The following is a 15,507-nucleotide window of genomic DNA, read 5'->3' as shown; positions in this document are numbered from 1 at the left end:
TATAACGACGCTCATCAAAATTGCTGTCCATGTTCAACAGCCATACATTGCAGATATGATAAATAAAGAGCAGATTTTTTTTAAATGCCTGAGCATTCATTTAACAATGTTTGCAGCAAAAAATAAAACCCTTTGTAAATATAAATTTTAAACAATTTAATACTTATTAATACCTTAACGTTAGACCAATTTAGACATTTTTAAGGTCCACTCAGACCCTGTAATAGTAATTCACAGTCAGACCTGTGTCATAGTTCTGGGTTGGAATCAGAGTGAATGTGGTAGGCTTATGTCTTACGCCATCTCAGATATGTCACATGTTATTATGCCACAGCTTTCAACAAGGAAGACAGCTGAGTACATGGTGACAGACATGCGCCAGAAGTCAGTCAGTGAAAAAAGAGTGTCGAAATCTATTCCTAATTTGTTTGGAAGCTAGGAATGATACTCATCCAGTTCATCATAATCGTGGAATTGTATCATTACCCAGTTGAGAAGTTTATTTAGCTATGATAGCCTACTAATTATAGATAGTGATTATAAGTTGTGTGTGTGTCATGCAGCAAATTTAAAAATTATTCAATAGTTAATTTTAAAACGATTAAACTGTACTACATTTATGACATTTGGCAGACCCCCTTATCCAGAGTGATTGACATTGAGCTCATTTATACAGCTGAGCAATTGAGGGTTAAAGGCCTTGCCCAAGGGTCCAGCAGCTTGGTAGTGCTGGGGTTTGAACTCACAACCATTTGATCGGTACCCCGACGTCTTAACCACTGAGCAACCACTGAGCAACCACTGAGCAACCACTGAGCAACCACTGAGCAACCACTGAGCAACCACTGAGCAACCACTGAGCAACCACTGAGCAACCACTGAGCAACCACTGAGCAACCACTGAGCAACCACTGAGCAACCACTGAGCTACCACTGAGCTACCACTGAGCTACCACTGAGCTACCACTGAGCTACCACTGAGCTACCACTGAGCTACCACTGAGCTACCACTGAGCTACCACTGAGCTACATGGTACTGCACTACATTGAACAGTTAAAATCTGAACTGATCTACACTCAAAATTAGTTTTTTTTTTAAAACTATACATTTGTCCAATTACTTGTCTTAATACAAACCTGAAAAGAGAGTTTGAGTTAATGTGTGAACATTATAATGAAATATGGTCAAACACAATTTGATAAAACATCCTTAGTGAATAAAATGTGCATATTAACATTCAGGTAAGTTACATACTTCTCTGCCGTAACCTCTGAAAAAAAGTAAATCCACTTGAGGATGAAGGTCCTGCACTCGTACTCTGCAATTTAGACAAATTCGTCATCAACCATAATCATTAACGTAAAGTAAGCGTGACTTATTTTTTAACCAGTATATGTAGCATGAACTATATTTACCCTGGTACGGATAGAGCTTAAGTTCCTTAGTGAAAACGTTCGTGCCAATGCTTCTCGAACCTGCAACCATAAAACAGGCAATATCAAAGCATTATTTATATTTGTTTGTGTGTTTTAAGTGAAGAGTTGTGTAATGGCCTTAGCATAATCATACCTTACTATCCAATAATGTTCCAAACAGCAAAATAAAGAAACCCTTTAAAGAGACAAAAGAATATTTTTAACATTTACTATAAATATAATTACTTTAAATATGACTTATTATCTAGAATGTCTAAAAAAAAAATGTAAATGATTTGTAGGTTAATATTAATTTATGTGTATGCAATTAGAGTTACAGAGTAAATTAGATTAAAATGACTTTAATACCTGCAGTGAATTAAGGAACGCAAACACCACATGAATCCCAAAGTTTGGTGACACCATGGTCCCAATGCCGAATCCCCACGTTAGACCAAAGAGAGGTGTTAAAATCGCTACACATCTAGCAATGACCATTAGGGGATGTTTCTCATCGGGCTGAGTGGTGGCATTAACTCCTCTCCTCAACATCTTACACAGAACCACAATAAGCACCAGGAGGTTTATAGCTACAATAGTCAGAGCAGGAATCACAAATGCCAGGAGGGCCTTCGTTTTACTCCAGTTTAGCCAACAATTGTAATCTTTTTGAATGTATCCGTGACTTCCAGCTGTAGAGGCCACAGTAATGACAGCTATGATTAACGGGGCTCCATAGCCAACAGTGAAGGCTATGGCCATCATTGCTCCTTTGGTCAGTCTGGAAAAGACCATGAGGATGCGGTAGAGGAGCAAGAGTGCTGACAGCAACATCCAGAAGAAAAGGGCAAGATAAAAGAAGTGCATGAAGAATGTCGCTGTACTGCAGGGACCCTCTCCTTTCGTTACAACTGCTGCTCCAATGATGAAGCATATGTTCGCAATCAGAAGAGAGACAGCGATGTTGACTATGGAGACATGGCGCATGTAGGATGTGTCATTTCTTGTCACTGATTTCCATATAATCATTTCAATGATGAGACACAAAACCAAGCTGCCCAATGAAATGGCCACACCAATGTAAGTTATATAGTCTAAGATTATTGCAAAGTTTTTATCCAGGGTAAATGGTGACATCAGGATTGAAAAAGAGGTTGTGTGATTGCACTCACACGTAATTCTTTCAGTTTCATTTCCTAATTTCTTTAGTTGGCATCCAGTCGAGTCCCATCCCCCAATGTTATTCAGAAGATTAAAGTTCCAAAAGACACACTGAGGGTTTCCCAGTGTCTTATTTTTGATGTCAAAAGAGAGGGAAATGTTGTTAATTGTTGAGTTTGTCTCAATTAGGACTACATCTCCATTGATGCTGGTGCCAGTCTGACTGCTGTTATTGTTGGTAAGATTTCGAACAGGTAAGACATTGTTAAAAGCCGAAGAAATTATGACTGTGAGGGATGTCTGTGTACTAGTCGCTGGAATATTTATTTGGGTAGTTAAATTTTTTCCAAATGTTCCAGAAAAGGGAGCAGTAATGGAAGTTTTATTGAGAGAAGATGAGTTTGTTATTATCGAGATGCCTTCATTCAGGAGTCTGCGTGCAATGCTCTCAGTTGAGTTCAGAAGTTCAGAACTGGCATTCATTGTTGTACTGTTTTTGTTTAAAAGCACCCATGTGTCTCGTGTATCGTTTGATCCAATGACATCGGTTGTTTGTAAGAAATTCTTGAAATTGAAAGTAAAAAAAATAAATAAATACAGTACATCTGAGCCATCTAGTTTATCAATATAAATATCTAATCACTAACTAATCAAATTTGATTCTTTTCAGCCAAAAGCAATTGAAGGAGTTGCAAAAGAAATTGTAGCTGTAAAATAGCTACATAACATGAAATGCTACTTTTATTACAGATTATATAACCTGATAGTCATTGTTAAAGCTATTCCCACTTGGGTATTTACAATGTACATCAAATAGCATATAGACTAAATACAATCATATTTATTTTAAAAAATTAACTTACCGTCATGACGGGTTGATTGATTAAAATTGTTTGTGAGAAATTAGAAATGATTTTCAGTATTTCTACAATTGTTAATATGGTAGCTTGAGAATCAGTGATGTTTTGAATCTGTAATTCAGCATTATTGCTGACGTTGGCCATAAATTGTTGGAGGTTTCCAACCTGTAAATTCTACAAAAAGAAAAAATAAATAATTACGAAGAGACAAACAAAAATCACATAACTAATGTTATCCTTCATGGAAGTAAAAACAAAGTCAATTTGCCTCAGCTTCAACTTTTAAAGTTGCAAAGATACGCGGGACACAGTAGTCTTCTATGGGTTGCCAGAGGTTTGATGAATTACACCGAGCTACTTGATAGCCAGCCATTTCTTTATTACAGTCGCCATTGCGTACGTCTCCCAGATTTCCAGCTCCAAATATACTATCTGAGCAGGTAAATGCTAAAAACAATAGACATGAGACATGAGTAAATTTCAGTTCCATAGTTTAGCAGGTCCATACTGTGAAAGGTTTTCCCTGGCTATTTTAAATCAAAATTGTATAAAGTATAATTGAATGACTAATTGAATGTATAATTGACTTTACATCATGAATAGGTATAATTAACCTTATTTTATTTAAATATATTTTATTTATTTATTTATATTTGAAATGAACACTTGATCAGAAAATGGTTGTCACAAATTGAGATATGACTTATTTGTAATACTAATAATAATAATTAGTAATAATAATTATTATTTAGCTATTTTTATTTTTATTAGCATCCTACATGAGGTGCTCTGACATTCCTAGGTTTGTTATAGATTTGGGGAGAAATGTAAATAAAAATGAATGATTACTCACCTTTGTTTGATACACTTATTGTGATGCTCTTTGAGTTGTGACTTTGAGTTGTAGTTCCATTGATGGGATTTTTGAGTTTGCATGTGACGTGTTTAGTAGTCTGGCAATCATTTTGTTTAATTGTATAGTCACATAATATACAGCCTGCCGGTGAGCCTGTGCAGCACAAAAAAAAAAAGTAAAACACAAGGCATGCTATAATTATTCAATAATCAAAGCATTGTCACTTATTAGTTTTTGGATTCATGACCTCCCACATCACATATAAAAGCTGTGTGTGTTACCTGTTGGAGTTGAGGTGCAAGATATGTTCCACTCCACTTGATACATCTCCTGTACACAACACTGCAGTGGGATTGTTGTATCCTCACATTGTACAACTTTGCTAGTGCTCACTTCGATATTGGGGTATGGTAGAATTGTAATGATTTGCCAGATAACATAGGGCATTTCGTTTACTGTAGTTGTGCATTCATATTGACCTGAGAAAGCAGAGAAGAAATTAATAATAATCTAAAAATAGAATATATGTATGTAGATAGAGAGATAGAGATATAGAGAGAGCACTGTACAAAAGTCTTTGGAACCCAATTTTTTAGTACAAATTTTGTCATAGGTGCTTTTTTTTAGATTTCCACACATTACTTTTTCAACAACAAATGAAATATTATAGAAAAACGTTTGTATGTCATTAAAGAAAGAAACATCTTATGTAATAGATCACTTTTCAAACCAAAACGTAATGAAGTCTGTATGCAACAAAAAGAAACAATACGTTTCTTAAGTTCAAAAAGTGCAATAATCAAAGTCTCCAGAAGAACTGTGGCAGATTTTTCAAGTTAGTAAAAATTACCAGACAATTTCCTTTATGAAACTGCACAAATTGTACCTGAGACTATTGATGTTTTTTAAGCAAATGTTGTCACACCAAATATTGACTTTGTTTAATTTATAACTATTTACTGCTATTTATAGTATTTTTTATGTAAAATAAATAAATTCATTATTTTTAAGGCATCTTTGTATATGTTTAGCATATACTGTAGTGTATATAGTATAATGTACTATATGCTAACCATATTTTGTGCTGAGAAACAATTGAGGGGATTTCTTTGAAAGCTGGCTGCACGGTATTAATTCTTAATTACTCCAAACCCTGGAAATATTTTTTCCAGAGAACATAAAGGACACAAGTGCTACATTATTATTGTTGTTGTTGTTATAATAATAATAATAATAATAATAATAATAATAATAATAATAATAATAATAATAATAATAATAATAATAATAATGTCTGAATACTCGATGCCGGAAGGTGTGCGTTAAAACCGTATATACTACAGGTAGTTCCAGTCAGTTTAATCACTGTTCTAAATTAATGACCTGCCTATAAACAAATGTAACCATAGTAACATCCAGTTAAACTCACATTTTCTTTATTAGTAGAGATTCCACACAGATGCAGTCAATTCACACACACACACACACACACACACACACACACACACACACACACACAATCTATCTATCTATCTATCTCTCTCTCTCTCTCTCTCTCTCTCTCTCTCTTTACTATAATTCATTCATGTAAATGTAATCTTATCTCACTACTTTATCTGTTGATTTAGAGTGGATGGAATTCTAGGGCTCTATATAAAATAACTAACGAAAATGAACCGTTATTATCTTTTTAGTCAAATTTTGCACTGCAAACATTTATTATGGATTATCCCTTACATATCTCATTATATTTTTATGTTTTTTAGCAATCTTTATAAAATACAGTAAATTCATTCATCAATGTACACTATTCATGAATGTATTTATCATGACCACTGTAATATGCTGATCTAACAGAATTATTTGTGACTTACCACTGTCATCAGGACTGACATTATCGAGTTGAAGGATATTATTTGAATTGTCTTTGATGAGTTTCCCATCCAGGGTCCATTGTATGCTATTATTTACTGGAGGATTGCAGGTTAGTGTGAGATTTGCCCCAGGATATATATTGCCATTACTTACATATAGTCGATCTTTCACTGAAATAAAGAGCCAAGTACATCTCTAAAGTTAGTTTTTTCAAGAGCTCTGCATAGTCATAGATACGTACATTATTAATACTAACTTGTAATAAATTGTATATAGTTAACAAGCCCCTACCACTCTGGATGAATGCAGTATCGCTCACATCGAATCCCAGTAAACGGAGACTACTAGCAAGGACTTGGTTTGCTGATGCCAAATTAAGGGCAGCATTTGTTGTTTTGATAGTAAAGTCTGTAATCACACTGCCAGGCCTGTTGAAAAACACAGAACATCACTGAAGACATTAGTTCTTGAAATGTTGAGTAAAATTTTACAACCACTCAGGTTTTCAATTAATAAAACTATAGATTATAATCCAGATCATTCATTGGAATTGTTTACTGTCAGTATTTAATTATTGATTCAATTCATTTAAATAAGATTGAGATTAGGACTGATTTTTCAAAATCTGAACAATGCAGAATAGACAGGTCTAAAATATTATTATGCTGGGTTACAATAAATAACACTACCTGAAGGCAGTCACTGTTGCAGATTTGGGCTGGTAGCCAAGTAGAGTCTTGTAGCTATTATCAATCTAAGGGGGAAATGTGCCCAGTATGTCATATTTAGTTTTAGATTAGAGTGGAAGTATATGCCACAACTCTACTACTACTACTTTTAATAATAATAATAATAATAATAATAATAATAATAATAATAATAATAATAGTACTTACTGAACTCTCAATTTTTTGTTTATACGTGTTGTATTTTTCACTGTTCTGGTCAGTGAGTACAACATCAAATTGTTCATTTATTGTCATTGAGAAGCTTAATACTTTGGTGTCAGTGGAAAAAAATAATAATTGAAAAAGTAAAACACAAAAGAAAACAATATTATCTAACCCTCAAACCTTGGAGGATAATCAATAAATAAAATGAAAGTAAAATAATCACAGTCAAAATACATACATATTCAAAGTGATATAAACCTTTTGTGCAGTATGTTTGTCATTGGAAAAAAACACATAAATTAAAATTATATTAGCTATATAAAGGAAAAGAACAAGGATTAAAACATACCTGCAGTTGTGGTTTGTGTAGATGGTGTTGCAGTAGTTGAGGTGGTTGTGGTTTGTGTAGATGGTGTTGCAGTAGTTGAGGTGGTTGTGGTTTGTGTAGATGGTGTTGCAGTAGTTGAGGTGGTTGTGGTTTGTGTAGATGGTGTTGCAGTAGTTGAGGTGGTTGTGGTTTGTGTAGATGGTGTTGCAGTAGTTGAGGTGGTTGTGGTTTGTGTAGATGGTGTTGCAGTAGTTGAGGTGGTTGTGGTTTGTGTAGATGGTGTTGCAGTAGTTGAGGTGGTTGTGGTTTGTGTAGATGGTGTTGCAGTAGTTGAGGTGGTTGTGGTTTGTATGGATGGTGTTGCAAAAGTTTTGTTGGTTGTGGTTTGTATAGATGGTGTTGCAGTAGTTGAGGTGGTTGTGGTTTGTGTAGATGGTGTTGCAGTAGTACTGTTGGTTGTTGTGGATTGTGTTGTGGTTGATAGAGGTGGTGCTGTGGTAGGAAAAAAAATGATGATTTGAAAACTCAGAAACAGGCATGTTAAGTTCATTAAAAAATAATTGGTCTTATAGTCCAATATTGCCACATCCAGTACATGCAATATTACCAGTACTACCATTACCAGTATTATCCAGTAAACCAATATGGTCTTAAGGTATATTTTCAAAGTCAAAATTCACTATTTGTCAGCAGATACTTAAAAAAAATAATAATGGAAAAAAATAAAACTGAAACATGCTGCTTGCATAAGTATTTAACCCATTCAGACTAGGACTTGGTGGAACCACATTTCAGTGCAATAAGTCTTTAAGTCTGTTGTGAGTAAGTTCCTACCAGCTTTGCACACTGTTTCACCCATTCTTCCTGGCAGATTTGCTCCAGGTTCTACAGGTTGGTTGGATGTTATTTGTTGACTACAATTTTCAGATTTCCACTTGTCTTCCACTTGTCTTCAACAGTGCGACAGGTTGTCAATGGGATTCAGATCTGGACTTTGACTTGGCCATTGTATAACATTCACTTTTTTGTTTTAACCATTCTTGCAATGCTGTGGCCTTGTGTTTGGGACTATTGTCCTGCTGAAAGGTGAAGTTACTCCCAAGATTTGTTTTAGGGTTTTTTTTTTAGTTTGTTGATTTTTAGCAAACTGAAGCAGGTTCTCTTGTGATATCCCCCTGGTTTTACTCTATCCATTCTCCCTTCAATTTTGACAAGAAGCCCAGGTTCTGAGAATGAAAAGTATCCCCAGAGCATGATGCTGCCACCACCATAATTCACTGCATTTGTGGTATGGCTTGATCTTGGTCTAATCACACAAAAAACGCTTCACTGGATCACTCTCATGCGTTCATGTTCACTCTCATGCTCTTCTTGTTTTTGTGCTAGGTTTTGAGAACAGGCCTTGTCTAGCTAGTGTGTGGATGGTGTGATGCAACTTCCACTGCCTCACTATTGATCCAACAGTGCTTACTTGGATGTCCAATGTCTTAGATATGACTCTATTCCCAAGTTATGAAATTCTATTATCTTATTTTTAAGTTCCTTAGAATGCAATTTAGTCTTCATTTTCACTTCTTTCCTTCAGACTGACAGTCTCTTCAGTTTAACTGAGGTGGTTGTTTTTCAGGAAATGAGAGGTGTTTTAATATTTCACAGGTGAAGGCCAATTATAAGTTGTGTGCTCATTAAGAGAGTATCTTTCATCTGCACCTTTTCTTAAACTTGGGGGATGGAATACTTATGCAAGCCGCATATTTTTGTTTTGAATTTTCTTTGAAATACTTTCATTTTCACTTTGAAAAACAGGAAGAATGTGTATTTATTATGTGTTATTCCAACAAATTAAGGGGGTCAAACACTTTTGAGGACAATATATTAATAATGGTTCAATGAAATTGCAATGATAAATATACTGTGCCTCATAAACACAACATGCAAAAGAGGTGTCTTTAACTGCTGATTAACTGCTATAAAATAATGTCAATATAATGTGTCAAACACCATCACAAAACACTGCTTGAATTAAAAAAAAAAAAAAAAAGGAAATTCTATGTAAAGTGTATGACTAATGAAATTATTGTCAGATCCAAAATACTTCTCAGTTAACTAAGGATTGTTATATCTACTGTTTCAATCTCAGTGTCAGTCATACAATATATTCAAATGATTGAGAGGGAAAGCAGGTTTTACCTGTGGTTACAGCTTGACATATAGAGTTGTCTATAAAATAAAAACAACAGTACAATTAAATATATATATATAAATATATATATATTAAATAAAGTTTATTTAACCCACTCTAACTGTCATAAGAAATTTAGCTTTAAAGATCTTGAGTGCTGTATAGAATTAAACATCTAAAGCATAACTAATGTTGCTCTCATTCCTCACTGTTGGGCCTTTTTTCTTCAACTGGACAAATTTTGTATCGCCATCTTGCTATCAAACTAAGCCTCTTAGTTTAGAGCTTTAGAACCTATTGTATCATGTCGTACTTTCATTAAAAATACTAATAAAGACAATTTATTTCACCCACTCTAAAGCATCTAAATATTCACTGCAATCAAATTAAACATCTAAAAATACCATGCATTTGGCAGGAAAAACTGTTCAGGGTATACGAAAGAAAGTATTGAGAGAAAGTATTTTTCATGATACATATCATACGCACTAGTCAGCTCACTGATTGGTTGGCAGAAGCGTCCATCATATGGAAGAGTGTTGATGCAGCCACAAGAGGAATTGGTGATGTAAACACAAGACCCATATACTGTGCACTTTTCACATGGCCAGAAATACTGATCCTCACACCTGCACTGATATTGAGTACCATTCAAACTGCACACTGTGGAACAGAAAAAACATCATGATGAGGTGAGGATTTCTTAGAACAATGCTGTGATTTTAAGAATGTTTTTTCATATATAGGTTTAAATTATATTTAAATACAATTAATTTGATTTCTTCTGAGATATTGTGTAAACAGACATTAATTGGAAAGAAGTGGTTATCAGGGGTTTAACCCCCCTTTTTATCAAAATTTCAAGTAAATATTTGTGGTTAATGTCATTAAATTTCATATGAAAGCAATCTCTGAAATGCTGTGTATGACTTTATTGTATTTGGATGGTATAATCTCTGACACATTGTGAGTGTGAGATTCATCAGAAACTGAAAGGTCAGTTACCTGTAGTGATGTTAACGTCAGTGACACTGATGTCACTATTTATTGTAGGTAAACTGTGTGTCTGTAAAATGTCCCTCAGTTGATTCAGGATTGTTACATCTATTGCATCAATCTCAATCTCAATCTCAATCAGATATTCACCTGAGGGAAAGGTGAAAAGAAATTCCAGTAAAATTTATTACATGATTATACAGCATGGAAGTAAAGTAATGCTGGTCAGAATTTGCATATCTTGTGTTAGTTATTGAGATAGTTTTACCTGGGGGTAGGTCAGGTGGACATATTGAGTTATCTGTAAAGAACAAAATGCCACGATTAAAAAATGGACTAATAAGTACAGTTTATTTAATCCACTGTAACTTAGAAAACTTTGTCATAACAGTATTTAACATCAAACATGTTTGTGTGCTTAATGTGTTTGAGTGCTTCTGAATTTAAATATCTAGAGCATGTGTGCTATTTCTTTCATTCGGAACTATAGTGTGTGTGGTGTTTTTTTTTGTTGTTGTTTGTTTGATTTTTTGCAATTGGGTCAGTTTTTCTTATTGGATTGAACATGTGAAATATCAATTTTGCCAGGGCAGCAGACACATTTGCCATTTAAAAGTGACAATTATGAATTATATACAATATGTCATAATGAAGTATTGAAAGGGCATCAGTCTTAAATGATTATTATTCGTGTTACATATCATACATACTCATCAGCTCAGTGATTGGTTGGCAGAAGTGTCCATCATATGGAATTATGTTGATGCAGCCACATGAGGAATTGGTGATGTTACCACAAGACCCATATAGTTTACACTTTTCACATGGCCAGAAATACTGATCCTCACACCTGCACTGATATTCAGTACCATTCAAACTGCACACTGTGGAACAGAAAATCATGATGAGGTGAGGATTTCTTAGAACAATGCTGTGATTTTAAGAATGTTTTTTTATATATAGGTTTAAATTATATTTAAATACAATTCATTTGATTTCTTCTGAGATATTGTGTAAACAGACATTAACTTGAAAGAAATGGTTATCAGAGGATCAACCCCTCTTTTTATAAAAATTTCAAGTAAATATTTGTGGTTAATGTCATTAAATTTCATATGAAAGCAATCTCTGAAATGCTGTGTACGACTTTATCGGATTTGGATGGTATAATCTCTGACACATTGTGAGTGTGAGATTCATCAGAAACTGAAAGGTCAGTTACCTGTAGTGATGTTAACGTCAGTGACACTGATGTCACTATTTATTGTAGGTAAACTGTGTGTCTGTAAAATGTCCCTCAGTTGATTCAGGATTGTTACATCTATTGCATCAATCTCAATCTCAATCTCAATCAGATATTCACCTGAGGGAAAGGTGAAAAGAAATTCCACTAAAATTTACTACATGATTATACAGCATGGAAGTAAAGTAACGCTGGTCAGAAATTGCACATCTTGTGTTAGTTATTGAGGTAGTTTTACCTGGGGGTAGATCAGGTGGACATATAGAGTTATCTGTAAAGAGCAAAATGCCATGATTAAAAAATGGACTAATAAATACAGTTTATTTAACCCACTGTAACTTAGAAAACTTTGTCCTAAGAGTATTTATCATCAAACATGTTTGAGTGCTTATGAAGTTAAATATCTAGAGCGTTTGTGCTATTTCTTTCATTCGGCACTGTTGTGGGGGTTTTTTTGTAATTGGGTCAGTTTTTCTTATTGGATTGAACATGAGAGATATCAATTTTGCCAGGGCGGTGGACACATTTGCCATTTAAAAGTGACAATTATATGTTAATGAAGTACTGAAAGGGTATTATTCTTAAATGATTATTATTCGTGTTGCATATCATACATACTTGTTAGCTCATTGATTGGTTGGCAGAAGTGTCCATCATAAGGAAGAGCGTTGATGCAGTCACAAGAGGAACTGGTGACATAATTACAAGACCCATATAGTTTGCACTTTTCACATGGCCAGAAATACTGATCCTCACACCTGCACTGATATTCAGTACCATTCAAACTGCACACTGTGGAACAGAAAAAAACATCATGATGAGGTGAGGATTTGTTAAAACAGTGCTGTCATTTAAAAAGAAAGTATTTTATATATATATATATATATATATATATATATATATATATATATATATATATATATATATATATATATATATATATATTAGATTAATCTAAATGAAAATAAATGAGGATTTGTTAAAACAGTGCTGTCATTTAAAAAAAACATAATAAATAAATAAATAAATATATATATATATATATATATATATATATATATATATATATATATATATATATATATATATATATATATTAGATTAATCTAAATGAAAATAAATACAATTTATTTGATTGTTTTTAGATATTGTGTGAGTAGCTATTAATTTAAAAAACGGTTGTCAGTAATCTAAATATAACATGTGGGTTTATCTCATTGTATGACCTATTTTTGCCTTTCTTTGCATTTGTTTAATATTTTGACAACTGGGTGTCAGCCTAATAAATAACTAAATAAATTTTAGGTTCTAGACAGGAAGTTGCACATGTATTTGGCAAGGAAGTCAAAAGTATTTTGACTTAATGTAGTGACATTTTTACAAAACAATAAGTCACTGTGGTGAGTTGGTGGCTACAGAATGTTACCTTGTCCACAAGCAGAACTTCCCTCAATAACCACAAATTACATACCTTTGGTAGTTTGGGATATGACAGTCTATTTATTGTCTGGGCATTGGGTTTGTGAGCAGATATTACATATTGCAAAGTCAATAAATGGACACAAACATTTTCTAATTTCTAAATTCCCACTGGAATATGCATTACACTTTCACATGTTTTCCTGTCTAAGCACTTTTCACTTCCTCATCAACTCCACACCTGTTTCTGTCTAGAACTTTACAGCATGTTTAATTTCTTAGGACGCCACCCAGTGGTCAAAAATTAAACAAACGTAAAGAAAGACATTAATGGCTCTTACACTCATTGCATAGAATTTCCAGTAAATATTTCAGGTTAAGGTCATTGCAGATCACATGAAAGCCATTTTCATGAAAGCAATCTCTGAAATGCTGTGTATGACTTTATTGGAGGTTGGATCGTATAATCTCTGACACATTGTGACTGTGAGACTCAGCAGAAACTGAAAGGTCAGTTACCTGTAGTGATGTTAATTTCAGTGATATTGATGTTACTATTTATTGTAGGCAAACTGAGTGTCTTCAAAATGTTCCTCAGTTGATTCAAGACTGTTACATCCACTGCGCTAATTTCAATCTCAATTAGGTATTCAGCTGAGAGAAAAGTGAAAAGAAATTCCACATAAATGTATTACATAATCAAATGGGGAAAAAATTAACAACAACATCAACAACAGCAACAACAACAACAACAACAACAACAACAACAACAATAATAATAATAATAATAATAATAATAATAATAAGTAACACTGGTCAGAAGTTGGTCGTCTTATGGTAGTTATTGGGGTAGTTTTACCTGTGCGTGTTTCCATTGGACATGTAGAGTTATCTATGAAATAAAGCAGTGCCGTCAATAAAACTACTAATAAATAGTTCCAACAACTCTTTACGTAGAAAGAATTATCATAAGAACTTTAGCTTCAAGCATGTTGTTTGGTGAAATATGGAGTAGAGTTAAATATCTAAAGCATCTGAATATCTATCAAACAAAACTTCTATGAGTACCATGAATTTGCCAGATAATAGCAATCATTGTATACTAATAAAGTAATAAATGATCTTCAATCAGGCTTGCTTATTTTTTTGTGATTACATATCATACATACTCGTCAGCTCACTGATTGGTTGGCAGAAGTGTCCATCATATGGAAGAGCGTTGATGCAGCCACAAGAGGAATTGGTGACGTAACCACAAGACCCATATAGTTTGCACTTTTCACATGGCCAGAAATACTGATCCTCACACCTGCACTGATATTCAGTACCATTCAAGCTGCACACTGCGGAACAGAAAATCATGATGAGGTGAGGATTTCTTAGAACAATGCTGTGATTTTAAGAATGTTTTTTTTTTTATATAGGTTTAAATTATATTTAAATACAATTTATTTGATGCCTTCTGAGATATTGTGTAAACAGACATTAACTTGAAAGAAATGGTTATCAGAGGATCAACCCCTCTTTTTATAAAAATTTCAAGTAAATATTTGTGGTTAATGTCATTAAATTTCATATGAAAGCAATCTCTGAAATGCTGTGTATGACTTTATTGGAGGTTGGATCGTATAATCTCTGACACATTGTGACTGCGAGACTCAGCAGAAACTGAAAGGTCAGTTACCTGTAGTGATGTTAATTTCAGTGATATTGATGTTACTATTTATTGTAGGCAAACTGAGTGTCTTCAAAATGTTCCTCAGTTGATTCAAGACTGTTACATCCACTGCGCTAATTTCAATCTCAATTAGGTATTCAGCTGAGAGAAAAGTGAAAAGAAATTCCACATAAATGTACGACATAATTAAATGGGAAAAAATTCAACAACATCAACAACAACAACAATAATAATAATAATAATAATAATAATAATAATAATAATAATAATAATAATAATAATAAGTAACACTGGTCAGAAGTTGCTCGTCTTATGGTAGTTATTGGGGTAGTTTTACCTGTGCGTGTTTCCATTGGACATGTAGAGTTATCTATGAAATAAAGCAGTGCCATCAATAAAAGTACTAATAAATAGTTCCAACAACTCTTTACGTAGAAAGAATTATCATAAGAACTTTAGCTTCAAACATGTTGTTTGGTGAGATATGGAGTAGAGTTAAATATCTAAAGCATCTGAATATCTATCAAACAAAACTTCTATGAGTACCATGAATTTGCCAGATAATAGCTATCATTGTATACTAATAAAGTAATAAATGAT

At 33.6% G+C, this 15,507-nt stretch overlaps 1 protein-coding gene across 7 annotated transcripts in view; it reads right to left on the bottom strand.

Moving 5' to 3' along the window:
* Positions 1–15,507, bottom strand: part of LOC108276944 (adhesion G protein-coupled receptor F5) — a 67,833-nt gene that overhangs the window by 33,311 nt on the left and 19,015 nt on the right. For 4 of the 7 annotated variants that reach the window (XM_053686656.1, XM_053686658.1, XM_053686659.1 and 1 more), the window contains 10 exons: positions 15,245–15,277; positions 14,914–15,048; positions 14,399–14,572; positions 14,089–14,121; positions 13,749–13,883; positions 12,429–12,602; positions 12,049–12,081; positions 11,790–11,930; positions 11,278–11,451; positions 10,836–10,868 (listed from right to left, as the gene is read on the bottom strand). In XM_053686656.1, coding sequence (XP_053542631.1) covers positions 10,836–10,868; positions 11,278–11,451; positions 11,790–11,930; positions 12,049–12,081; positions 12,429–12,602; positions 13,749–13,883; positions 14,089–14,121; positions 14,399–14,572; positions 14,914–15,048; positions 15,245–15,277 — 1,065 coding nt within the window. Of the gene's footprint in view, positions 1–1,255; positions 1,320–1,416; positions 1,477–1,570; positions 1,613–1,785; positions 3,142–3,440; positions 3,612–3,705; positions 3,885–4,290; positions 4,447–4,574; positions 4,773–6,167; positions 6,339–6,459; positions 6,597–6,857; positions 6,923–7,064; positions 7,176–7,410; positions 7,882–9,579; positions 9,610–10,060; positions 10,235–10,576; positions 10,718–10,835; positions 10,869–11,277; positions 11,452–11,789; positions 11,931–12,048; positions 12,082–12,428; positions 12,603–13,748; positions 13,884–14,088; positions 14,122–14,398; positions 14,573–14,913; positions 15,049–15,244; positions 15,278–15,507 lie in introns of all 7 variants that reach the window. The other 3 variants (XM_053686661.1, XM_053686660.1, XM_053686662.1) reach the window with 3 other exon arrangements.

The sequence above is a fragment of the Ictalurus punctatus genome, chromosome 16 (genome assembly GCF_001660625.3).
Source record: "Ictalurus punctatus breed USDA103 chromosome 16, Coco_2.0, whole genome shotgun sequence".
Classification (NCBI taxonomy): Eukaryota; Metazoa; Chordata; class Actinopteri; order Siluriformes; family Ictaluridae; genus Ictalurus; species Ictalurus punctatus.
This window is presented reverse-complemented; position numbering and strand designations above follow the sequence as displayed.